The sequence below is a fragment of the Manis javanica genome, chromosome 3, assembly GCF_040802235.1.
Source record: "Manis javanica isolate MJ-LG chromosome 3, MJ_LKY, whole genome shotgun sequence".
NCBI lineage: Eukaryota > Metazoa > Chordata > Mammalia > Pholidota > Manidae > Manis > Manis javanica.
Window position 1 is genome coordinate 40,519,119 of NC_133158.1, and position 25,817 is coordinate 40,544,935.

Below are 25,817 nucleotides of genomic sequence, written 5' to 3' on the forward strand. Positions count from 1 at the left end.
AAGTAGAGGCCTTCTATCATCAAAACTATGTATTTTTTAAAAAAGAACTTAATTCAAGACTGGAATAAATGGGAGATGTACATGTTCCTGAGTGAGGAGACTTTATATCATAAAAATGTCCATTACCTGCAATTGATCTGTAAACTTATTACCATTCCAATATGTATTCTTATAATGTTTTTGCTTGTTTGATTTTGGTTTGGGTGCTAGAGATGAAAACCAGTGATTTTTCAAGTGCATATGGAAGAGAAAGTATGTATGTTAGAATTGCAAATATGTTTTTGAAAATACTGTTCAAAAGTGTCTATATTCTTCATAGGTATGAACACTTACTATAAATGCTATTATCAAAATAATATGCTGGCAAAGGACATAGATTGGTTGAACAGATTTAATGGAGCGGATCCAAGCGTGCGCAGGAGTCAGATCCATCACAAATGTGACATTTAAGGGGGTGGGGAGAGAAAGGTATTTAATAAATGGTGCATGCAGAACAGCTTTCTGGAAACAGAGTTCAACTCACTGCATTCCAAACACTCAGAATCACACGGCAGGCGAATCAGAGCTACACAGCAACATTCAGCGTAACGGAGGGATTTGAAACTTGTATTTTAAGACCCATAAATCTTAACGAAAATAATGCTGACTAAATAAAATTCAAAATACTTGGCAAAAGACAAAAGTATCAAAAAGTATTTTAAAAAACCCAAGAACAAAAAAGAAGTGATAAGGAGAAGATATTTGCAGTAACCCTTTAAGGGGTTAAGGGCCTGCCATCCAAAGAGCTCCTTGGGTGATAAGAAAAAGTGGCAATGAGACCTCTCTTCCTTAGACAGTTCCAGAGTGGGATTGCAGCCTGTGTCCCCGGAGACAACGGCCTCACGTGCCTCTCAGGTGAATCCGTGGTGGGGGGCAGTGCCAGGTGGGAGCCCAGCCCGGCATGTCCTGGCCCAGGAGCGGTGCCCCAGAGCAGACTACGGCTCGTAGTCCAAGCAGCCAAGGACCCCCAAGTCTATGTAGACCCGCTGCCACCAATCAGGTGCTTTCTTTATTCCCACAGAGACCTTTTCAAACACCCTTAGAACAGCGAACATTAAACACTGAATCATGGTATACTCAGGAGGAACTGTGTTTTCCAATGATTAAAAGCCACAGAGGCTCAGTCTGCACATGTGGCAGGTCAGTTACTAGAACCCAAATGGGGGTATTGGAAGCCATCAGCATCTTATTTTACAACAAGGAGTTGCCACTTGGAATTTCTTCTTTACCCATCCCTTCCCCTCGTCTTCCTGGAGGAGGTGTCACTGCCCAGTCCGGGTATGTTGAGCATCCCCCTGAAAAGTGGACATGCCTCGGCCACTGAGCGAGGCCTGGGGTGTCACTGCAGTGTGAGAAAGCCCCATGTGTCTGCGCAGGGCTTCAGTGAACAGCCAAGTTCTCTGCAGAGCAAACAGCCCTCCTGCGGTGGCTGCACAGACGAAGGGGCGTGGCAGTCGGCCCCAGGGTTAAACTGGATGTGTTTGGGGAAATTCTTGGGAGGTTTTCCACATTTTGTTTGGAGGCATTGGCAGACCTGGGACAGCTGGCGCTTGTGTGCCAGGAGGGCTGGTTGGGGGTTTGCCCAGTCTGCTTCCTGGAGGTGGAAACCTGCCTGTGGATGGTTGGGGCAGGTTCTGGTTGGACACTGCAGCAGGACATGCCTCCTCCTTACACATACTTTTGTCTTAGTGGCTTCTGGGACACAGTTCCGTGATTCAGTGCATATCACATGGGGAAAGGTGACTTCCACAGCAACATGAGGTTGGCCGAACTGGGAGAGAACTGTGCCCGGCTTATTTGCTGTCAATGCCACCCAGCCTTCCGTTCCGGCCATTCTTGCTGCCACTTCTCACTCGTCCCCTCAAGCATCTTGGAAACCTGTGTGCTCAGGACATGTTTGGGAAAATGTTTTTTAATTTTATATATCCATCATGTAATTTATAGGATATCCCTACCATGCAGGCCTTATCTGGCACATTCTACAGAGCTGGAAAATAAAATTCGGGGCATTTAAGTGACTTGTCCTGGGTCACACAGGACCATTCTTGAGAAGGAAATCCTGGGCTTTCTTCTGTGTTCAGGCACATATTTCTATAGTTTTAAGGATGAACAAGATTTCCACTAATAACCCCTTGCTTGTCATTGAGAGGACTGCTAGTATTACTGCATCAAATAACAGAAGGATTTCCTGCAAGGGTTCAGATTCTTCAGATCTGGTTGTTAAAAAATGACACACAGTTTCATTTTTATCAACCAGTCAAAGGTCAGCAAGAGACCTGGAGTCAGAGGTCAGTGGTCCTGTGGGCAAGGTTGGCAGGAGTCACAGTCATCTGCCTGAGTGGCCCTGCCCAGTACCACCCACCCAGCCTGTGGGAAGCCACCTGCCCTGCTGAACTGCCGCCTGGCCAGGGGCCCCTGTTACCCAGAGTGCTCATCAGCTGGGAGAGATGAGCGGGAAGCTCCATCGACAGGCGCACCTGCTTCTATTGCGCCTACAGACCAGGTGTTTACAAACTGAAGGTTTGTGGCAACCCAGCATCCAGCCAGCCTACTGAAAATAGGAACAAGCCTATTGGTGCAGTTTTCCTAACAGCCTTTGCTCACTTTGTGTCTTTGTGTCATGTTTTGGTAATTCTCCCACCCAGTATTTCAAACTTTTTCATTACATTCGAAGTGCTGCGATCTTGTGAGAAAACCATAATGGGTGAGGAGCTGCTCCTGCGGAGAAGCAAAGAACGTGGTTTCCTGAGATGGAATCTGCTCCTGGTGAGGATGCTGTGAGGACTGTGGGAAGACAACGAAGGATTTAGGGTATGACTGTCTGGCCAGTGGGGTTCAGCCCCGGGCAAGTTCACTGTGGATTCAATGTGACCAAAGAAAATAACAGTAAAACGGTCTTGGGTGAAAGGGTTATACCCAACTTTATTTCCAGGTGGCAGGTCAGTCACTAGAATCCCATTCACTCAGAGCGAGTCTGCACCAGCAAGCCAGTCTCTGCCTCTGGGCCTTTCTGCACAGTTGTCCCGCACAGCCGTCCTCTGGGCCTCTGTCCTCGGCGCTGCCACCACTCCAGCCTCTGCTCTGCTCTCCTGCAGCCTTGCAGCCCTGCCCCTGTGTCGTGCCCAGAGCACTGGGCGGAGCTCTTTACATAGAGTCAACAGCCATGCATTGCCCACAGGTGTGCAGTGAGCTAGTCAAGCAGGGCCAGGTGAGAATCCTGGCCACAGGAACCTTCATTTTATCCTCCATGACATAAACTCAGTCTGTGTGGGGGGCCGAAGGAGGCCATCTGGGCCTGCCTGGCAGGGTGCGTGCCCTACGAGCCTCTCCGGGCTTCCTCGTGAGCCTGCTCTTAGCCAAAACCGTGTGACAGGACAAGGGCCATCTGCTCATATGTGTTGGAGAAGTCTGTCTGTCTGGAGACAGACGGACAGAATCTCTACAGTCGTGGGGGCGGTGCTGTGAAGAGACTCCCTCCCTCCCTGCCTCCCGCGGCCCTCTCCGCCTCCCTCTGCGCCCTTCGTCCTCACCCCCCGCAGGAAGCCCCAGCCCCAGGTCTTGCTCCTCACGAAAGCCTCCGCCCAGACCTCGTGACTGGCACAGCTGGGGGAGGGCTTGGGGTCCGCAGCCCAACACTGTTGCTCTACACCGAGGGAACACGTGCCTCTGGGGGGCCTCCTGACCCAGGGAAGCTGCCGGGGCGCAGGGGGCTCCTCCCGCGCCCTCGCATGCTGCCGGGAGGGCAGGCAGCAGGGTGCTGTACAAAGTGCAGCCACACCTCCCAGCTGTCGGCCGGGTCAGCACCGCAGGGCACGCGGCTTGGGGAAGCCCGGCCCTGACAGAGCGGGGCGCCCCGCACGCCCCCTCCCCTGCCGACTCTTCCCCGGCTGCTCATTAGCTCTTCCCTTGAAGGGACGACTTCCCTCCGGAGGGGAATTCCTGAAACCCAGCCGTCGACAAACCCACACGCCCTCGGAGGGCCGGGCACCGGATAAAAGCCCTCTGCGGGGGCCCGGCCGCCTTCCCCAGGCACCCACGGAGCGCGGACCTGCCCTGTGACCCGGGCCCGAGACGGCGCGCCAGCCCGGTCTGCTCGGCTCCCTGCAGGTGGCCGGCGCGCAGTCCCCGAAGGCGCCGCCCGGGGAAAACAGGTTCTCCGAGTGCCCTGTTCGCTCTCGGCTCTGCACTGGACCATCTCTTTCCGTCTTCGGGAAAAACGCGCCTTGCCAATGAGTAATCAGAGCAGTGCTGAGATGTTATCACCTGTCACCTGCAAGGCAGGACCCAAACCCACGCGGAAGTGAGGGGCAGACGGGCGGCTGCAGCCCCCACCTGACAGCACCGCCTGCCTGGAGAGCAGCTGCAGGCGCCTCTGTCCTTGACGCAGGCCTGGGTCATGCGGCCATCCCGGGGGCCCCAAGGCCACCCCTGAAAGGGCTGAGGTGTGTCTGAGGAGCGCCTGACTCACCGCAGGCTGAGAGCAGAGCCCCTGGATGGAGCTTGTGACCTGGACCCCTCATGTCTGTCCTGCTGACGCTGTGGGTCCTGCTTCTGCCCCTAGCGACCCCAGGCCTTGGCACCCGGCCATGGGAGCCCTGCACAGGTAAGGGGGTACAGAGCTGGGGGCCTCAAGGGGCATAGCTGCAAATTAAATGCCACCTTCTGGTGCTGACTCAAGGTCACAGGGTCGTTAGCACCGAGAGACCAGGTAGAGAAGATGAAAGGGCGCAGGAGAGGGTCACAGTGGAGATGCGGTTCTTCCAGATGCTAACAGGGTGGGGACTGATTTCAACAAGTCAACCAGCTGCCTTCTGAGGCCCTTCACAAGTATTTACCTGCGTGGCCTCTGGGAAAGGCCTTACACCTGCTTTAGGAATGAGCCATTCCCTCCCCTGCCTGGTGGACAGAGGACCCTAGGTCTGCAATTAGCAAAGCGTGGGGACAGCCCACAAACACACTGATCTGGGGGCCAAGAGCACACCTCTCAGGGGCAGCTGCCCCACCCCAAGCCGCAGCCCCAGGCCGGCTCACGGGCAGACTGCCGGCCGAGGAGATTCTGCCCCCTCCTTTCCAGAAAGGCTGCATTCGCTCCCTAAAGGACTATGACATCATCACCATACCTTTCTGGAGTTTCTCCAGAGAGATTCTGTCTGTCAGACATAACAGTAAAAAGCAGAGTAATAGGAAAATAAAACGAGGTAGCTGGACACCAAGCTATGGGCAGGTAAGTGGGTCACGGGAGGACCCATGGTCTCACTGTTGGGTCAGGCGCGGGTGTCAGTGGGAGGTGCTCCCATATTTGCAGGGAGGTTCCACTTTTATTTGCAAATTACTCATCCTTGGTCCCCTGGAATCATCTGCAGTCCCCTTCATATTATAGCTCTTTGTTTTGATGGCATTTGGTCCCTGTGATGTGACCGGAAGGTGACCAGTGATGACCTGAGTTTGGAGCGTGGCCCGCATGGCTGGGTGCCCCATGGCCTCATCCTGGGGGAGGTGGGCAGGCCCTGGGGTGCTGTGTGTGGTGGGGGAGGCGGGCTGGAGCCCTGCTCTCCAGGCTCCCTCAGTGACTACACCTGCCTGCAGTGACCGCCTTGGGACTGAATGATTTGCAAACAAATCTGAGCCAAGTAACTCGTCACCAGGTGAAATCTCCTGGCTTCAAGCCATGAAGGCTGCTCCCTCCCCTGCGGACCCTCCCCTGCAGACCAACACGCAGGGGCCATGCCCGCAGAGGGACCCAGCTGGAGCTCAGGACAGCCCTGTGCACACGGCAGTCTCCGTGGCGGGGAGTGAGTCACTGACATGTACATTCATGTTCACTTCAGTGCTGGGAACAGAATCGACCTGCATAATAATAATAAAGGTTATTTATAAAGCCTGCCCCCTCTTCCCTGAAGGTATGTTGCAAATAGTTAAAAGATGACCCAGTTATAAATACCGTGAAGTAGGAGGAAAGATAAAAGTCAAGTAAATAATATTGAACCGAATTTGGAACCCTCCCAAGAAACTTGCATAATGGCTAGTTAGGATTTCAAGTAGTTGAAAAAAATCACTTTGATTCCGTTCATTTTGCACTGTAGGGCTGTGGGGTGGGGGGTGGATTTCACTCTCCTTTGGGCCTTGCTCATGGGTCTGTGCAATGTGTGTGTGTGAAGCACAGGGACCCGGCTGCCCCAGCATCTGACCAGACACCAGCCCAGAGTGGTGACTTGTGGCCGAGGCCCTTTCCAGGGCCCCTGAGGGCTTGGGGCTTCTGTACCCCTTGGTGCCACACCCCTTTCTCTGGAGGGTGCTGTGTGGGGTCCCTGGACTATTCGTCCCTCTGCCTAGTATCCACACTTGCTGCCTAGTATAGGTTGCAATAAGGTCTCTGTTGGACTATGGGGAACTGAGGGAGTGGGATTCTCAGGGACTCCAACCCACTGAGGCAGTAGGGGGGGAAATGGAACCCTGACACCTGCCCCTAGGAAGGCTCAGCTCAGTGTGGGCAGTGGTGGGGTGGCCAGAGTGGGCCAGAAGATGGCAGAACGGTGTGTGTGTAGGGACAACGGATCTATAGGACGTTGTGTCTGTAGGGCTTCAAGTTCAGTGTTGAGGAGGCCATGGGGAAGGACAGTCCAGAAGAGCTGTGGGATTGGGCAGGGCTTTGTCTGGACATGAAGCAAGCTACTTCTGCCTGGCTTTCGGAAGGACTGGACAGCGGGGACTGTGTCCTGGACAGCGGCAGTGGGCACGGTGTGTGGGGGTGCTGGCGGGGCTCACTGGGGAATGGTTGGGACCCTGCAGGCGTGCAGACTGGTAGTCAGTCCACCACCTGGTGAGCAGCTCACTGACTGATCAGAATAAGCTGAGTGGCTTGCCAATTAATTAGCATACCAATGAGTGGCTCACCAATTAACTAGCGTTCTGATGAGCAGATCACCAATTAACTAGCATTCCAATGAGCAGATCACCAATTAATTAGCATGCTGATGAGCAAAGCTCCTATGGCTCTGGGTCAGGTGGCTCCCGAAGCCTGCACACCTTTACATCTACGGGGTATGGCCAGTTTTGTTGATGGGAAAGCTGAGATGAACCGTCCACCTGGTGGGTGGTGTGGACCCTATGCTGAGGGGTGGGGCTGGCCCTTCTGCACAGGTGTGTCTGAGGATCAGTGATCTCAGGGCTTCAGCCAGGCCAGAGATCACACCAGCAGGTGGTCAGCACAAACAAGGCACCCAGGGGCACGTGGCTGCTGGACCAGCCTCAGGGTGGAGGTCGGGTGGATGGGCTCCACAGCAGAGCAGCTGGCCTCTCAGGCCAATGTGCCTGCAGTGTGCAGGTGCGTGCCTCCGTATGAGGGTGGCAGGTGGATTCTGGAGCAAGATGCCTTTTATGAGCTGTTGGCCTCCCTGACTCCAGGAGCCAGCCCGAGTCTTCTGATCCTTGGACCCCTCAGCTGCCCCCCTGAGCCGGCCAGCTGACGTGAGACAAGAAGGTTGAAATATGGAGCTGAGGTCCCTCCAGCTCCTAGAAGCAGCCCCCATTCTGGGCTGCAAGATGTATGTGGTGTCAGGACAGTGGCTGGGGTGTCCCACGGGGGGGGATGCCTTGGTGTGGCGGTTCTAGACGTGTGCCCTCAAACAGGAGCAATCAGCTGGAGTTGGGTGTGCGGGTGCTGGCAGACAGCCCCCGTGGCACGAGGCCAATGGGAGGGGCCGTGGGAACCACAGTGGGGACATCTGGTGGGCTCCAGGGGGTTGGGCAGAGAGAAGGGGTGGGCTGGGGGCCTGGAGGGAAGCATGTGGTGGGGGATCTGCGCTCACCTGCTGCCAGACTCCGGTAACAGTGCCTCGCCTTCCGCTGCATCTCCATGTGGTGTCCCTGGGACAGTCAGAGGCTGGCTCCTCACCCGGGATTCGGGGCCCAGCGGGGGTCAGCAGTCATCTACACGGCACCCTCCATTCCCTGCTCACTTCACTCCCTCCTTCGCAGGCTCAGTATCCAGGAAGGAAGGTGCTGTGCTGGGCTGGGAGCTCAGGTGGCAGGGTCCCTGCCCTGGAGCTGGCTGCGCAGCCTGAGGCCTCCCCGGGGCGCAAGGTCCTTAGGAGGAAACCTTCTGGGAGGTGGTGGGACCCTGGGCTGGGGCAGGAGTGAGTGGGGTGGTCAGGCCTTGGGTGTGCTGCGCCCCTGGAGCTAGAGGACCTGAACAGGAATTGACTGGAACAGATCATGGCTCAAAGCTTGCTGGGGTGTGGAGGCCACAGAGAGCCCCCGACTCCCTCCAGCATCAGGCCTCCTTTGCAGTTGGGGGGCAGGAAGTCCTCCCCCCACCCCTGCTAGCTGAGCCCAGGCATTCTTCCACCACCTCTGCCCTTTGGACTTGTTTAACAGGGGCTCTGTAGGAAGATGGGTGCTTCCCCGTAGGTTCTGGGTTATCCTGGCCCTGGGCAGGGCCCTTCCTGGCCCGTCCTTTTAGTCCCTTTTAGCCTTTCCAGCCGTTTTTTGTCCGCCCAGCACAAGTGGGCAGTGCACAGGCCCCTCGGTGGTGGGGCAGAAGCCCCAGGCCTCCTCTGAGCGCCATACCCCCAGGTGACCCCTCCTAAGTCGGGGAGGTCGGGAGGGCTGAAAAATCACCTCAACTGGTTGGCCATATTGCGAGGCTGGGGAGTGGTCGGCAGCTGGGAAGCCCCTGTCCCCAAACATGCAGTGCTGAGGCTCGGCTAAGGGGCTCGTCTGCCATTACATGAAGCACCACCCCAAGCCCTGCCTCAGGACAGGCTCAGCGACCACCCTCCGGAGGAGGCCCCCGCCTCTGAATCAGAGGGGCCACGCCCCTTATTCCCACACACGGAAGGGGCTGCGCCCCAGGCCAAGTGGCTGCCTGTGCCGCCGGGGGGCCTGGGCACCGTCACCCTGACAGTTTGTCTTTTAAAAAATTCCTAGCCGCTAGGCCAGGGCACAGTTTTTGTCCACATAGAAATTAGGAAACAAAAGATACTCATTGTAAGATAAATTCTAACCGAAATGAGCGGGCGAGGAGAGGCAACAAAAGGCCAGGCAGTTTATTTGAGTGCAATTCCAGGCGAGGTTCACTTGTCTGCACAAACAGGTGCCTCAGAAGTCACACCCAACCAGACAGGCGGGGAGTTTTTATAAGCACAGGGAAGGGTGGGGGAAGTGGGCCGTGCCAGGGGTATGTGGGGAATTTTTATTGGCTCAGGGTCGGGTGATGGACAGCTAGAGGTCACCTCCTTCCGGGTGGAGGGGTTCTGCATCCGGGGTTTGTCGCCACCTCACGGAACTGGAATGCAGGAAGAGCTGTCCGTTCCTTCCTTAATATGGCACAGAGCTATTTGGTGCCGTCTTTGTTCCACTTGCAGTGTCCTCGCTTTCCTCCCTCGGGTACATCCAGCCTTACACTCATCTTTCTAATACCCTTCATACCCCGAAGGCGGGGCCTGCGGTTTGGATCTTCAGGAGTGAATCAGGCATTCAAGTACCTTTTGCCTCAGTGGAACCAGCAGGCCCCCAAGGCACACTTCCGGCCTGGACTTGGTTCCTGGCCCCGCCAACCAGACCCGGCCCTGGGCCGAGTGCCTCCTCAGCCGGACCCCAGCAGCCTTCGGGTGCGCCCCGCCATGCCCCCCACCCCTTCGCTCCTCCCCTCCGTCCCTTCTACCCCCTCTCCCCTCCATACCCCCTGCCCCAGCCCCTCCCCCCTCCCCCACCCAGCCCCTTCCTCCTCTCCCCTCCCTCCCACTTCTCCCCTCCCTCCCTCTCCCTCATCAACCCCACCCTCCCAGAAGAATACGTTCGGGGGGTGGGGGGCTACTGGCTGGGAGGGCGCCCACTTCTCTCTCCATCCTGAGTCTCAGGGCCGAGAGGGTACCTGGATCTTGGCTGTCCTAACCCTGCGTCTCTGCTGGAAGGGGTGTCCGCCTGACAGGAGGGAACTGGAGGCCCCAGGGTCCCCCTCCTCACCCTGCAGGTGCGTCCAAGCTCGGCTCAGAAGGCGGACGGGGGTTTGGGCCGTGCGAGTGGGCACCTTCCCGTCCGTCCTGGTCCCCGCAGGGCCTGGCGCGGGGGTGGTGGCCCCAGCTGCGAACGGCTGGCGTCTCATCCCAGCCTCAGGTCGGGGCTCCGGCCGCCGGCCTGCGCAGCTTCGCCGTGGGGAGTCTGATTTGAGGAGCATCTCGGGCAGCTTCAGGGGCACCCAGCCAGCGGGGAGGCTGGAGAGAAGGAGAAAGGCCCACCTCGCCTCCCATGGGGCTCCCGGTGTGCAGGCAGGTGAAGCCTGGGGCCGGTGGGCACGGGGGCAGCCGCGGGAACCCTGTCCACGCCCCCTCGCCGCGCATCAGCAGGGAAGGTAAGGGGGTCGTCTGTGCTTGCATGCGCGTGTACGCGTGAGCCTGAAGGCTGGCCACCCAGGTGAGGACTTCGTTTCCTTCACCACGTGTGGCCCCCCCGGTTTCCACTGAGGCCCGGTTGGCACACTGCGGTGGGACGGGAAGGCTGCGAAGCTGCGGGGGCACCTGCTCAGCCCCTCCTGTTGCCAGGCTCCACGTGGCTACCCAGGTGCGGGGGGATGCGGTCGCTGCCTTGGCGACAGTCCCAAGTGTGCCCAGCAGTGGGGCGCAGCACGTCTACATCCCCCACTGGGGAGCTGTGGCCGGGTTGAAGACAATGACTGCCACCCAAGGTCACAGCCCCGTAGGAATTTCATCGCCAGGGGACGACCTAACGGGAGGGATGCTGCACCCTGCGTGTTGAACATGTCTGGGGCCCCAGGGGAGGGGTGCGCTTGGCAAAAGTCTCCCCATAAAGCTGCCTGGCCTGAACCTGGTTCTGTTCCCTGATACAGGGAGGTCAGCAGCAAGCGGCCTGTCACCAACACAGGTGTGCGCTTCCCCAAGGCAGCTGGGCCCCATGCGGGCTGGGCGATGAAATTCCGGCAGGGGCTGTGACTTCTGCTGCTGGCAACACTCCGGACTGTCACCAAGGCAGCTGCCACACCCTGTGTCCCCTCAGAGTCCTCTCTGTTGGCAGGAGACCACCGGCGGTTCTTCATCAATGAATAGCCCACATCTCGCCACGCATTTGTTTGAAAAATATTTTGGTAATTGTGTCTTTGCACAATTGTCTCCCCTTGAAATCTGGAGTATTGTTTTACACAGTTGAATACATGCTTCTGAGAAAGGTCCTATGGGTTTCGCCAGCCAGCCAGATGGGTCAAGGCGCACAGGTGGTTGGGGCCCCTTGGTTTACTGGTGGGCAGGTGGGGTCCAGAGGAGGGGCGGTGGGCAGAGTCCCTCCTGGCTCTGGCAGCTGGGGGGAGTTTGTCTCTCACTCTCCGCACCCTCTTTTCCACAGTAGGGTTCCCGGAGGGAGGGGCAGGGTCTCCAGACTCCCACCTGCCTCCTCGGCCCCAGGATGCGGGAGCAAGGACTGTCTGCTCCCATTTACACCACCCCATTCCAGTCAAAGGGAAAAACTACTTTCCGTGGACAGGTTCCCTAAGATCCCCCTTTTTTGGGTGTGGGCAGCCCTGGAAAAGCCAGCTCCACCCAGGGGGTCTGAGTCAGGTTCTCGGGGGGACCTCCTGAGCGTCAGGTAATCTCAGACCTTCTCTCAGGGGGGCCATTCCCTCTTGACCTGCCTGTCTTTGGAACCCTTACTGCATTTCACAGTCTCCTGGGAGGGAGGCGGCAGGTCAATAGCAGGGGAGGATCAAGAGGCAGGCAGTGGCCCTGGTGGCTCCAGGAAGGTGTGGGTTTCACACTGGCCTGAGGGAATACCCCAAGGGTGGCAAGCCTGGGCTCTGACACAGAGTGGGGCCCTTGAGGTCGCCTAACCCTCTGGCCTCTTCCCCTTGACCTCTGCCACGCCAGGCTGGACCTGGGGCTGTGGGAAGGATCCGGGGCCTGGGCAGGTAGACCAACAGGCTGGGACAGAGGGAGACTCAGGAAGCTGGATGACGCAGAGATGCTCCGCTCTAGCTGTGCCCCAGGAATGCTGTGGCCCAGCCTGCCTCCTGGCTTGGAGGACAACTTGGACCCTACCCTCAGTGTCCCCAGACTGACCAGGGAGATCAAGGCCTGGAGTAAACAGAGCCCTCTCGCCAAGGGGCTGCTAGCCCTCTGAATGGACATGCAGCACAGCTGCCCAGGGATGCTTGGAGGGACAGATGCAGGAGCTGGGTCGGGGGCCCCCAGGTGGCCTCAGAACTCCACACTACTGCAGATGCTCCCAAGGTGGGCTTATCATCCAGGTGAGCCATAAAAGCAAGCCAGGAGAGAGGACCCTAGAGGTGAGGCCGGCAAGTTTATTCACTCAGCTCAAGGCTGGCATATGGGGAAGGAGGCCAACACTTTCTGGGGGCAGAGACAGGGCAGAGGCCCCTGTGAGGCCATGGGGAGGCCTGGGCCATGGCTATCAGAGACAACCTGGGGGCCCCCACAATCCTAGGGGAGGGTAGACTCAGGGCCCTCTGAGGAGGCTGCAGACTGCTAAGCCCTGGTTGTTGGGGTCCAAGGTCAGTGCACATGCAGAGAGGTGTTTCAGAGCTTGTGCTGGAGTTAAATTCCAAAATCAAAGCTTGTGCTGGGCTGTGAGGAGACACGGGGGTGCCCAGAGTGCCAGCCTGGTGGGGTTGGTGATGAGTAGGTCAGCAGCAGGTGGGACGGCTGCACAGGGGGCGGGCAGAGCAGGGACACGCAGGAGGAGGGTCTGCAGCGGGATGAGGGGCAGGGGGTGGGCTGGCAGCACGGGGTCGCTGGGCAGGGGGCAGCCCTAGAGCAGACGGGCACACAGCACACGGGCATGCAGCAGACGGGCTTACAGCAAACGGGCACACAGCACATGGGCTTATAGCAGACAGGCATGCAGCAGGCCTGCTGGCACAGGGAGGAGGTGCAGCAGGAGGGCTGGCAGCTAGATAGTTGGCAGCAGGAGGGTGTGCACGAGCTGGTGCAGGCTGATTGGCAGGGACTGCACCCGCAGCTCGCGGGGGTGCAGACGAGGGTCAGGCAGGGGGCCGGGGCACAGCAGCTGGGGGTGCAGCAGCTGGGGGCACAGCAGGGGGCTTGCAGCAGCTCTCCGGGCAATCGTACCCCTGCCAGGAGGGGCCGGTGCAGGAGCCCCAGGACCCAGGCAGGCAGACCCTGCAGCCGTAGCTTGGGTCACTGGAGCAGACAGACAGGGTGGAGGCGGCCATGCTGGGCGGTGGGCTGGAGGAGGGTGTATGTGTGTGTGTGAGTGTGTGTGAGTGAGGTGCCCAGGGTGGTTGGGTTTATACACCCCTCAGGGCTGCGTTGTGTCCCTCTTGAGGGCCTGGAAGCACCCGTCTTCCTTGTTGGGGCAGGTCCCTGGGGATGTGCTTCCTGGACCCAGAACAGGTAGCTGAGCTTATTAAACTCCTGCATAAAGCTGGGGGTGCAGGGGAGGTGCCAGGAGCTGGGCAAGACCAATGTGAGAACCTGGAGGGTTGGAGCCCCTGAGCCCTCAACTGAGCATCTTTCTGTTCTGGGGCTTCTTAGTACCGTTTCCCCTCTATGTCCATGCTCAGCCCAGTCACAGGCATATTTTGTTCTTTTCTGTATTCTCTTTATTTTGAGCCGTAATTTTCCTCCCAACCTGCCGGCCCAGGGGTGGCCCGGGAGTGGTCTGTCTCTAGTGTACTAGCAGACACCCACAGAGCAGGCCTTCTATGCCCGCAGCTTTGTAAGGGTTCACTCATGAGCCCTGACAATTGCCTTGTGAACTGGATGCTGCTGTTACTCCCGCCCTACAGAAAGGGAAACAGGCACAGCTGGGGACTTGCCCAGAAGTCCCCTGGCAGGTGGGCAGAGGAGCCCAACCTTAGCGGGGTGGAGCGGGGTTGATCTAAGTGAGGCCCAGCCGGGGCTCTATGGAAGGGACCTGGGGAGGGAGCAGAGGGTGGACTGCTTAGAGGCGGGAGGCTCTTCCCTGGAGGCAGGCATGCTGAATGAAAGGCAAGAGGCCTGCAGGCTCGGTGCGGAGCCTTGCACTGGTCCAGCCCTGTGGAGAGGTCCTACCTGGACCCCAAGAGCCCTGGAGGGGAACTGGGCACTGGCCTGGAGCTCGAGGGGCCTGTGGGTGACTGTCTGAAGAGTGGCCCTTCGGCCAGGGGCACCTGGCAGTCCTGGGTGCTGGAGAGCTGACTCTCTCAGGCTGCAGGAGCTGGTACCCAAAGGGACAGGAGCTTGGACAAGAGAGGGAGTGTCTCAGGGGACAGGGAGTCTGAGCTCCTGGAGTGCGGCCCAGCAGCCTGTGGCCTTGTGCCCGCCATCCCGCCTGTGGTGGGAGGCTATACATGCTGTGTCTGTGCGGGCAGGAAGCCTGTGGCCGTTCTTGGGACCCAGAGGGAGCAGCGGTGCCTGGGAGCCGCCCAGGTCCAGGGGCAGCCTGGTGGGGCCCTGTAGTTTGGGGGCCCCTCTGGGGTGTGGTGAGGGCATCCCTGGGGACTGAGGGTGCAGCCTAGGCCCCTGCGGAGGAGGAGGAGCTGGGCCTTCCTGAGTGGGATGCAGTACACTGGCTGCAGTCGGAGGAGAACCGCAGGCTGAGGACAGATTGTATTCAGCATAACGTGATGGGCTGACTTCAGCCTGGACCCTGGGGGCAACTGGCCTTCCACAAGGAGGCCCTATCCATCCTAGTAGGTGTGAAGTGGTGCTCATTTCCCTAAGGATTCATAATGTTGAGCACCGTTTCGTGTGCTTATTGGGCATTTGTATGACTTTGCTGGAGAAATGTCTATTCAAGTTATTTTCCCATTTTTAAATTGGGTTGTTTGTCTTTTTGTTGTTGAGTTGTGGGGGTTCTTTATATATTCTTGATATCAAACTTCTAGTAGATATATGATTCGGAAATATTTTTGCCCATTTTGCAGATTGTCTTTTCACTTTCTTGATAATGCCCCTTGATTCCCTAAAGTTTTTTGATGAGGTCCAGTTTATCTTTTTTTTCTTGTGTTGCTGTGGTGTCATATTTAAGAGTCCATTATCATATCCATAGTCATGAAGTGGTCCTCTTATATTTTCTTCTAATACCTTTTTTGTTTTAGCTCTTACGTTTAGGCTATTGATCCATTTTGAGTTAATTTTTGTACTGGGGGTGAGGTAAGGAGGGGGTCCCACTAATTCTTTTACACATGGAAACCAAGTTTTCCCAGTACTATTTGTTGAAAACATGATTCCCCCAACCCTCTTGAGTGATCTTGAAACCCTAGTCAAAAATCAATTGGCCATCAATATTTGAGTTTATTTCTGGAATAAGCCTCAATTCTATTCCATTAGGCTGTAAGTCTGTCCTTCTGCCAGTACCACACTGTTTCAATTACTGTAGTTTTATAGTATTTTTTGAAATCAGGAAGTGAGAATCCTCCAGTTTTGTTTTGTTTTGTTTTCAAGATTATTTTAGCTATTCTAGGCTCTGTCAATTCCATATGAATTTGAAGTCCAGTTTCTCATTTCTGGAAAAAAGGCTTTGTAATTTTGATAAAGATTACATTGAATTTGTAGATTGCTTTGGGTAGTATTGTCATATTAACAGTATTAAGTTTTCCTACCTGTGAGCATAGGATGTCTTTTCATTTATTTTGGTCGTTTTAATTTTCAACAATGTTCTACAGTTATCAGTATACATGTCTTTCACCCCATTGGTTAAATTTATTGCTAGGCATTTTATTCTTTTGGATGTGATTGTAAGTGGAATTGTTTTCCTAATTTCCTTTTTGGATTGTTCTTTGCTGGTGTAGAGGAATACATCTGACCTTTGTGTGATCGTGTACACTCTGCTGAATTCTCTAGTACCTTCTTGTGGATATGTTTTTTTTACTACCTATATATAGATCATGTCATCTGTGAATAGAGATAATTTTACTTTCTTCTTTCCAATTTTGATGCCTTATATTTCTCTTGTCTAATAGCTCTGGCTAGAACTTTTAGTACAAAGTTGAAAAGCAATGGTGAACCAGTTAATCCTGTTTCATTCTTGATCTTTGGAGGAAAGAAAGCTGTCAGTCTCTCATCATTGAGTGTGATGTTAGCATGGGTTTTTCCTAAATGCCTTCTTATCAGACTGAGGTATTTCCCTTTTATTCCTAGTTTTTTTGAGTGTTTTTTTAAAATGATGAAATGGTGTTGGATTTTGCCAAAAGCTTTTTCTTCACATCAAGATCATGTGTTCTTTCCCCCCCTTGATTCCGTTAATGTGTTATGTTACATTAGTTGATAAAAAAAAGATTGAGCCATACATTTGGTCATGGTATATAATCCTTTTAATATGCTGCTGAATCCAGTTTGATAGTATTTAGTTCAATGCTGGAGTATCCTGAAGTCCCAGATCAGTTGAAACAGACCAGAGAGGGGCAGACAGATGAAAATATCTGTCATGTTGGGCCCTGGAGAACATGGCTTAGGTGTGTGACCCCTGCGGGCTGCACCCTCGCAGCCTGGAACCTCTCTCCTGGATCAGGCAGCACTAGGCGGCCACGTGGAGCCCAAGAGGACCATGCGCAGACAGGGGCAAGCTGCCCGTTCCAGGTTCCTCTCCCAGCCCAGGGGTCCAGGCAGCGTGGCCCTGCAGACGTGCCTGAGAGTCCATGGTGCCTGTCGACAGGGCGGGAAGCCATGGTCAGGAGTGTGGCTTCAGTGTTCCTTCCGACACCCCCTGTGCTCTGTTCTCTTCACGCATCAGCACAGCACATTATTCCATGGTGGGTGTCACTTTGCAAGGGTGGCCCTCTCTCGGGGCCATGAGGCCCTCTGTGCCTGTGTCAGTCCCCTGTGAGTACTGATGTTGGCAGAGGGACTGGCCTGATGCTCTGCAGGGAGTCAGACCACCCTGTCTTCTGGCCCCCACTGAACCTGATGAGAACTCAGCTGTTACTATTTATTTTTCTTGTATGTGAAGGGTTTCCTTCTCTCATTGCTTTGAAGATTTTTCTCTTTGGTTTTTATCACTTCAACTATTATGCATCCAGATACGGTTTTCTTTGTATTTATCTTACTTGGATTTTTCTAAGAATCTTTGATCTGTAAGTTGGTGATTTTTTTGTTTTTTAAATCAGGTTTGGGAAAATTGTCCATTATTTCTTTAAAACATTTTTATGCTTTAATATAATTCTCTTCTCCTTCTGAGGTTGAACTAATATATGTCGGATTATTTGATATTGTCTCAAAGACTCATTTCATTTTTTAAAATTCTTTTTCCTTCTTCAGACTGGATAGTTTCTATGCTTGCATGATTTACCTTTGCTCAGTCTCCTCTTTTCCCTTCAATCCATTGTGAGGCCCACCCAGTGGACATTTAAATGCACATTTATTGTGCATTTCAGTTCCAGAATTCCCATTTTTTAATAGCTTCCATTTCTCTGCTAAGATTCCCTATCTATTCATTCATGAAAATAATATTTTCCTTTAATTACCAGAACATACCTTCTTTTGATCCTTTTAACATATTTAAACAGCTGCTCTAAAGGCATTGGTTGCCAAAACAACATATGGGCCATCTTAGATTTTATTATTATTGATCGATTTTTTTCTTTAACTGTGAATTTACATTTTCTATATCTTTTATGTCTAGTGATTTTTTTTATTATATGTTAGAAATTATGATAATACCTGTAGGGAGCCTACATTCCATTATCTTTCACTGACTATTGATTTTTTGTTCTGCTAGGGAGTCACTAACTGATCACGTTGAACTTGTGCAAGCTTGGTTTCACACTTTGTTAGGGTGGGTCTGTGGAAAGTCCAAAGTGCTTCCTAAGCTCTATGTTTTGGGGGGACCCAACCTCCAAACTGTCTTCCCTTGAAATTTTGTGAGGGTTGGCCAGGCCTTGTTAGCGATCTGCAGTAGGTCTTACTCTGGGGCATAATCTCCCCTCTAGGTGTGACTGTGTGGGGTGTCAGCTCTCAATCCTATGGCAGCTGCTCAGGCCAAGGCCTCTGAGGTCTCGCCCTGAACATGCACAGCCCGCCCTTCTCCGCGGATTTACTGGGTGCCAGCGCGGACTCAGGCGTGGGTCCCTCCTTCCCGACGCCCCAGTCCGCAGATTCCCCGTGCTTCCCCCTCCCCACCTCTGGTCTCTTCCTCCCCGGTGGAGCGGGGCTGTGGTGCCTGCCCAAACCAGCTCACGGTGCTGCGCTTCGGAAGCCGACCGGTTGGGGGGTGCTGGGCAGAGGCGGAGCGCAACGTGCGCGCTTCCTTCCTCCCGGCGGCCCAGCTGTGCTGCTCTTCGGCCTTGCCCTGCTCGGAGTGCCATCGATTTCTTTCGGTTGCACAGTTGATGGGAGGGCTTGTGTGGTACCAGCCACTCCATGAAGTTTTCCCAGCATGATTATGTACTCCATGCTTGCCTGTTGTCTGTTCTGGAAGATTCCTGGCCCATGCAGCCGAGGCTCTGGTTTGAGGAGGTGTGCGAGTTCTGCTCCCCTTCGCCTCAGTGTGGAGCCGGAGGACAGGCAGCTCTCGGGCAGGTGGGGCCAGTGAGTGTTTCTCCTCTTGGAGGGAGGTCAGGATGCGGAGTGTGTCCCTAAGAAGCAGGTCCTGCACAGGAGTGTTTGGCCCCGAGGTGGGCACACCTGTTCAGGCACCTAGGCCACACTGAGCTGTGTGTTAGTCCTTAGGGACCCTGCTTTACAAAACTTATAAATCCACGCCTGTGCCTTTCACCTCAGCAGCCTCCATTGCAGGCATTTTCTCAGAAACAGTATCTTCTACATTAAATTCTCAGAGCTTTCTCCGAGGGTAGAGGTGGACACGGAACGAAAGAGACCTTGAATTCTTTTATAAAATGGCACAGAGGTTATCTAGATGTACAATGCAGATTTTACAGCCAAGAGCCGAGGGAGGGCAGAGGGCAGGGCGGGCACTGCAGCATGTCGGCGTTTAGGGGGGCCTGTAGAAGTCAGGCAAGAGCCCCAGGGCAGAGAGGAGACCCACTGCTGTGGGCAGCCCCTTGTCCAGGTCCCAGCTGACCCTGTGCCACACCCGCAGGTGCACACTGTGCTCTGCCGGATGGGTCTGGCGTGCCTGGTTCCCACAGGGCCCACACACTTCCCTGGGGTCAGCTCTGGTCCTGCCCTGTTTATTATAGAGATGCCCTTCCAGGTAGGAGGCTGAAGGCCTCTTGATTCTCTAACTGTGAGGTGTTCTCTGGACAATAATCCAAGGTCAGCACCCGCCAGCAGTGCCGTGGGACTCGCACCCCCTGGTCTGCACGCACCCTGTGGGTGAGCCGTCTCGGTGTCCTTCCTGGGTATCTGCTACTGTTCAGCACTGGCTCCCAGCTCCCGGGACGCCCATGGGTGGGCCAGGCTGCTCCCTCTCCTCACATTTGCCGTGCAGCCTGCCTGATATTGGGGAGGAGGGCGCCCTTTCGTGGCTGCTCAAGGACCATCACCACACACAGAGGGGAATCTGGGGATCAAGTGTTTGGATTCATACAAAAGTAACTTGAGTGAAATTTTAAGGAACGAGGCAAAATCCAGATGGAGTCAGTAGGGCACGTGGGCAAGTTTCCAAGTGTAATGAGCTTGAAGAAAGGGCAGTGCATTGTGAAGGCACAGGCCAAACAAACAAACACAATATCTACAACAGAAAATTAAGTTCTGGGAGACAGCCGGAAGATGCAAAAATGAGGAAGAGAGCAGCTGTGCCCAGATATAAAGGCTGCCCAGGGGAGGAGCCTGCAGGCCTCACTGTTCTCTACCCTGACGCCAGCCCAGCCTCCCTCCAGCATGTGCAACACCAGCTGCTACTTCGGCTGCCAGGCTGCCTGCTGCGTGCCTAGGCCCTGCCAGGCGTCTTGCTGTGTGCCTGTGAGCTGCCGGCCCACTGTGTGCATGCCTGTGTGCTGCAGGCCCACTGTGTGTGTGCCTGTAAGCTGTAAGCCTGCCGTGTGCATGGCCCCCTCCTGCCAGTCCTCCGGGTGCTGCCAGCCCTCCTGCCCCACCCTGCCCTTCAGACCCGTCTCCTGTAGCACCCCTTCCTGCTGCTGACCACGCATCTACCCAGTTGCTCCCAGTGCACAAGGGCCACACCTGCTGCCCTCTAGAATCCTTGGTGGGCCCCCGGGTTCTGCAAGTGGCCAATGAAAACATGCTCAACAAACCCTCTGAGCTTTTTGGGGAGAACATAGCAGGATGATCTGGATGCCTCCGTGACCTGCACATCCCCTCAGGGAAGCCCTGGTCCTGAGGGTCCCACTCTGTCCCCATGGAAACCGTACCCCATGGGAGCCAAATAAATCATGCTTTCCCCATGCAGTGCCCTCTGCCTGTCTTTCTATTTGTATGTTTTCTGGCCATCTGGTCTGTGTCACCGAGGCTATGGGGCTGACGCCCTCCCCAGCGATCCCTCCTCACAGTGGCTCACCTGAAGGTGGGAGGTCCTGGGGGCAGGGAGTGGCTGGTTTCCTCACCCCCCTCCCCCACCCCCGCTCCCTGCCCGGGTGCACCTGGCCACAGGCAGCGACCTGCCCCCTTTCAGGGCTGCTCTGCTTCCTCTTGCTGCGGGTTCCTGCCTCAAGGCTGGTGGGCTGGGTGCTTGATGTCGGAGGCTTGGGGTGTGAGCACAGGAAGCTGATCCTGATAAAATTAATTGGGAAGGCTACTCCTTTTATCTTTTGGAAGAGTTCAGGTAGAATCGACAGTATTCTTTCCTTAAATGTTTAATAGAATTTGCCAGTGAAGCTATTTGGTCTTGGAGTTTTCTTTGTTGTAAGGTTTTTAAGTGCACATTCAATTTCTTGGATAGATACGGGACTATTTAGGTTGTATATTCTTGAATGACGTTGACTATTTCATCTAAGTTACCAAGTTTGTTGGTTTAAAGTTGATATCATTCCCTTGTGATCTTTCTCATGACTGTAAGAGCTATAATAATTCTTTCATTCCTAATATTGGTATTTTGTATCTTTGTTTTTAGTTTTTAATATTCCTGATTGGGCTAGAGATTTATCAATTTTATTGCTCTCAAAGAAGCTGCTTTTGGTTTCATTGTGTTTTCTCTATTGTTTTTCTATTTCTATTTCTTGATTTTTGCTGGTATTTTAAATTACTTTCTTGCTTTTGCTCATTTTGAGTTTATTTTGCTCGTCTTTTCTAGTCTAAGGTGAAAACAGATAACTGAACCCCAAATTTTCTTCTTTTTGAATATATGCATTTTGAGATATAACTGTCTCGACACTGCTTTAGCTGTGCCCCATCTATTGACATACTGTCTTCTCACTTGTATTCAATTCAAAACATTTTCTAATTTCTCTTTGCCTTCTTCTTTGAACCATAGATTGTTTAGAAGTGTATTGGTTAATTTTCTAACATGTGGGGAGTTTGCAGTTATTCTCTTCTTAGAAATGTCTAATTTAATTTCATAGGGGTCAGAGAATATATTGTCTAATTTCAATTCCTTTAAATTTGTTGAGGCATATTTTATAAAGTGGAATAGTATTTTCAGTATATTCTGTGTGCACTTGAAAAGAACGTGTATTTTGTTATTGTTGGGTGGAGTGTTCTCTATCAACTAGGTCAAGGTGGTTGATAGTATTGTCCTTCCTGATCTATCTTCTCATTTGATTGATTACTGAGAAGCTAAAGTTGAATGACAAATGTGGATTTGTCTGTGTCTTCCTTCAGTTCTGTCTGTTTTTTGTTTTATGTGTTTTGACACTTTGTTGTTAGGTGCTTACACATTTAGGATTGTTAAGTTTTCTTGGAGAACCAACCAGTTTATCATCACGTAATATCCACCTTTACCTCTGGTGTTATGTCTTTCTCTGAAATATACATTTTTTTATAATAACATAGTCATTTCAACTTTATTTGATTAGTGTTTGTATGCTATATTTTCCTATCTGTTTACTTTTAACCTATGTTTTTATATTTCATAATATAAATAGGGATTATTTTATACTAATCCCATAACAAGGATTTCTGGTAGATAGCTTATAGTTGAGTCTTGCATTTTTAATCTAATTAGAAAATCTCTGTCTTTTAATTTTGATGTTTAGACATTTTGCATGGAATGTAATTTTGGATATATTTAAGTATAAAATACCATCTTGCTAGTTGTGTTCTATTTGTCCCATCTGTTCTCTTTATTGTCTTTCTTCCTTTTAGGTTTAGTATGTTTTATTTTTATTTTGGTATCAATATACAATCCCATGAGCAACATTGTGGTTACTACATTCCCCCTATTAAGCAAGTCCCCACACATAACCCATTACAGTCATTGTCCATCAGCATAGTAAGATGCTATAGAATCACTACTTGTCTTTTCTGTGCTATACTGCCTTCCCTGTGCCCCCCCAATGTTATGTGTGCTAATCGTAATGCCCCTTATTCCCCTTCTCCCTCCCTTCCCACCCACCCTCCTCAGTCCCTTTCCCTTTGGTAACTGTTAGTCCATTCTTGGATTCTGTGATTCTGCTGCTGTTTTGTTCCTTCAGTTTTTCTTTGTTCTTGTACTCCACATATGAGTGAAATCATTTGGTACTTGTCTTTCTCTGCCTGGCTTATTTCACTGAGCATAATACTCTCTAGTTCCATCCATGTTGTTGCAAATGGTAGGATTTGTTTTCTTCTTATGGCTGAATAATATTCCATTGTGTATATGTACCACATCTTCTTTATCCATTCATCTACTGATGGACACTTAGGTTGCTTCCATTTCTTGGCTATTGTAAATAGTGCTGTGATAAACATAGGGGTGCATCTGTCTTTTTCAAATTGGGCTCCTGCATTCTTAAGGTAAATTCCTAGGAGTGGAATTCCTGGGTCAATTGGTATTTCTATTTTTAGTTTTTTGAGGAACCTCCATCCTGCTTTCCACAATGGATGAACTAGTTTACATTCCCACCAGCAGTGTAGGAGGGTTCCCCTTTCTATGCATCCTCACCAGCATTTGTTGTTCTTAGTCTTCTCGATGGTGGCCATCGAGGTGTGAGGTGATATCTCATTGTGGTTTTAATTTGCATTTCTCTGATAATTAGTGATGTGGAGCATCTTTTCATGTGCCCGTTGGCCATCTGAATTTCTTCTTTGGAGAAGTGTCTGTTCAGATCCTCCACCCACTTTTAAATAGGGTTATTTGCTTTTTGGGTGTTGAGGCATGTGAGTTCTTTATATATTTTGGATGTTAACCCCATGTTGGGTGTGTCATTTACAAACATATTCTCCCATACTGTATGATGTCTTTTTGTTCTGCTAATGGTGTCCTTTGCTGTACAGTAAGTTTAGTATTTTAAATTTTTGCATTTATTCTCTACTTTTGGCTCATATTTTTGAAGTTGATTGTTCTGTATGCACCTTTACTCTAACACAATCTACCTCTAGATAATATTATGCCCCTCTATCTATAATATCAGGACTTAATAGCAGTGGACTTCCCTCCCCCACCCCAAACACACACTTCATGTTATTGTTGTCCTGTCTTATTCTTACACATGTTAAAAATCCCAGAGTACATGGCTACTATGTTTGCTCTAGACAGTGAACTATCTCGTACTGACTTTTACATTCATCTTTGCTTTGGATTAATTTCTAGAGCTATTCTTTTCCTTGTATAGACCCAGGTTTCTCTACACTCATAATCTTTGGTTTGAAGAAATTTTCTAAATTTTCTTGCAGTGCATGTCTGCTGTTAATCTCTCTCAGTTTTTGTTTATCTGTTTACTTCACTTTCATTTTTAGAAGATACTTTAAGTTCATAGTTTTGACAAGGTTTCTTTTAATATTTTTAAAATGTCTTTCTATTGTCTTTTGGACTGTATGTTTCTAACTAGAACTCTGGTGGAATTTTTCTCTTTGTAGTATGTAGCATGTCTTTTACATATGGATTTTCAAGATTTCCTCTCTACTTCTGGGTTTTGGTAGTCACAATTTTTAATAAGATGCGTCCAGGTTATTTTTTACTTGTAGAGGGGAGAAATGTATCCTCTTGAGGTGCTCTGAGCTTTTTGAATCTATGGTTTTATGATTTTCATTATTTTTAGAAAGTTTCTCAGCTGTTACCTTGTCAAATATTTCTTCTGCTTTATTTTCTCTCTCCTCTCTTTCTAATTAGATGCAATGATGATTATTTGATATGTCCTAAAGCTCTTTGATGTTTTGTTGTTTTTTTTCCCACCATCTTTCTCTTTGTGTTTTCATATGGGCAATTTCTATTTACCTATCTCCAAATTCAACAACTCCACACCTGGCTGTGTCAAGTTAACTGATGAGCTGACTGAAGGAATTCATCTTTGATATTGTAGTTTGGCTTATGTGCTGTCTGTTTAATTCTGGGTTACAGTTCCCATTGCTCATTGAAATCCCTCACCTGTTTATATATATAGTCCATATTTTACACTTGATCCTTTTACATACTGGAGCATTGTGAATTATATATTTCTCATATATATTTGGTCTTTGTACATGGTTCCTGACTTGCAGGTCCCAAAACTCTTGGAATTTCCTAAGTGCTGAAAGTAACCAAGGTGCCTTTTGTTATGTTAATGAGGTGGGTTTTGGAAAGTACCTAAGGATAAGGCTGGTTGCCAAAAGAACTAACTCTGTGATTAGAGGCTTGGAACTTCCAATACCATCCCCTGACCTCTCAGGGGGAGACGGCTTGAGGTTGAACCAATTGCCAGTGGCTAGTGATGTAATGAATCATATCTCTGCAATGAAGCTTCCATAAAAACTCAGAAGGACTGGGCTGGGAGAGCTTCTGGGTTGTTGTACATGTGAAGGTGCAGAGAGACTAGCACAGCAGGAGGGGGCGTGGAAGTTCCATACCCTTTCCTCATGCCTTATCCTGTGCATCTCTTCCATCTGACTGTTCCTGAGTTACATTGTTTTATAATAAATCAGTGGTCTAGTAAGTAAAATGTGTCTCTGAGTTCTGTGGGCTGCTCTAGCAAATTAATCAAACCCAAGGAGAGTGTTTGGGGAACCTCCGGTCTATAGCTTGTTGTTTAGAAACACAGGTGACAGCCTATTGGTGACTGGTGTCTCAGGTGGGGGCTGGGGGAAGTCTTACAGCTGACTGACTGAGCCCTTAACCTGTGGGCTCTGATACTGTTGCCAGGACACCCAGATGATGTCCCTAAGTATTGCTTATTGGGGGTGTGGGGAAGACTCCCTGACTCACACATGTGCAAATTGTGTGCAATATACATATTAACCATAGTTATTTATTTAAGCTCTATATGCCCTATACAACTCAATGTTTCACTCCATCCCACAGGAAACTATTATCCTACATTTAATATTTATTATACCCATGCTTTTATTTATAGATTTACCACACATTTACCCCTCATCATTCTACTGCATCTCTTAAAACTTCTTACATATTTGCCACTTCTTTGACTCTTTTTTGCTGCATTCTGGACACTTTCTCTAGATCTGCCTTCTGATTTTTCTAATTCTCTCTTTAGCTGTGTCTAATATTCTGTTTAAGTTGTTCCCTTGGTATTAAATTTCCATTACTTGATTTTTTGTTTCCAGGAGTTCTGTTTGTTTCTTTAGGTATGTTTCTTTCTTCTATTTTAATAAACTCTCACTCTGTTCTAATATTTACAGTCCTTTTTTGTATTTCTTTAAATATATTAACTTGTTCTCTTTTATAGTCACCATGCTGTCCATTATATTCCCCAGGACTTATTTATTTTATTACTAGAAGTCTGTACCTTTGACCACCTTCACCTATTTTACCCCAACCCCCACCCCAGACTTCTGGAAACCACCAATCTGTTCTATCTTTGAATTGGCTTTTTTGTTTTCTGT

General features: G+C 51.3%; 2 protein-coding genes across 3 annotated transcripts in view; one reads left to right on the forward strand and one right to left on the reverse strand.

Moving 5' to 3' along the window:
* The first annotated feature begins 3,796 nt into the window (after positions 1 to 3,796).
* Positions 3,797 to 25,817, forward strand: part of TSPEAR (thrombospondin type laminin G domain and EAR repeats) — a 140,422-nt gene continuing 118,401 nt past the window's right edge. The window contains exons 1-3 of one of the 2 annotated variants that reach the window (XM_073231243.1): positions 8,700 to 9,650; positions 9,900 to 10,012; positions 10,096 to 10,390. In XM_073231243.1, the coding sequence (XP_073087344.1) occupies positions 10,288 to 10,390 (103 nt within the window). In that variant the 5' untranslated portion in view covers positions 8,700 to 9,650; positions 9,900 to 10,012; positions 10,096 to 10,287. Of the gene's footprint in view, positions 4,643 to 8,699; positions 9,651 to 9,899; positions 10,013 to 10,095; positions 10,391 to 25,817 lie in introns of those variants that run through there. The other variant, XM_036994918.2, reaches the window with a different exon arrangement.
* KRTAP10-12 (keratin associated protein 10-12) lies at positions 12,600 to 13,327 on the reverse strand. The gene is given in 2 exon segments (XM_017647660.3): positions 12,600 to 13,070; positions 13,073 to 13,327. Coding segments are annotated over 2 exon segments (636 nt in total). The 5' UTR covers positions 13,238 to 13,327.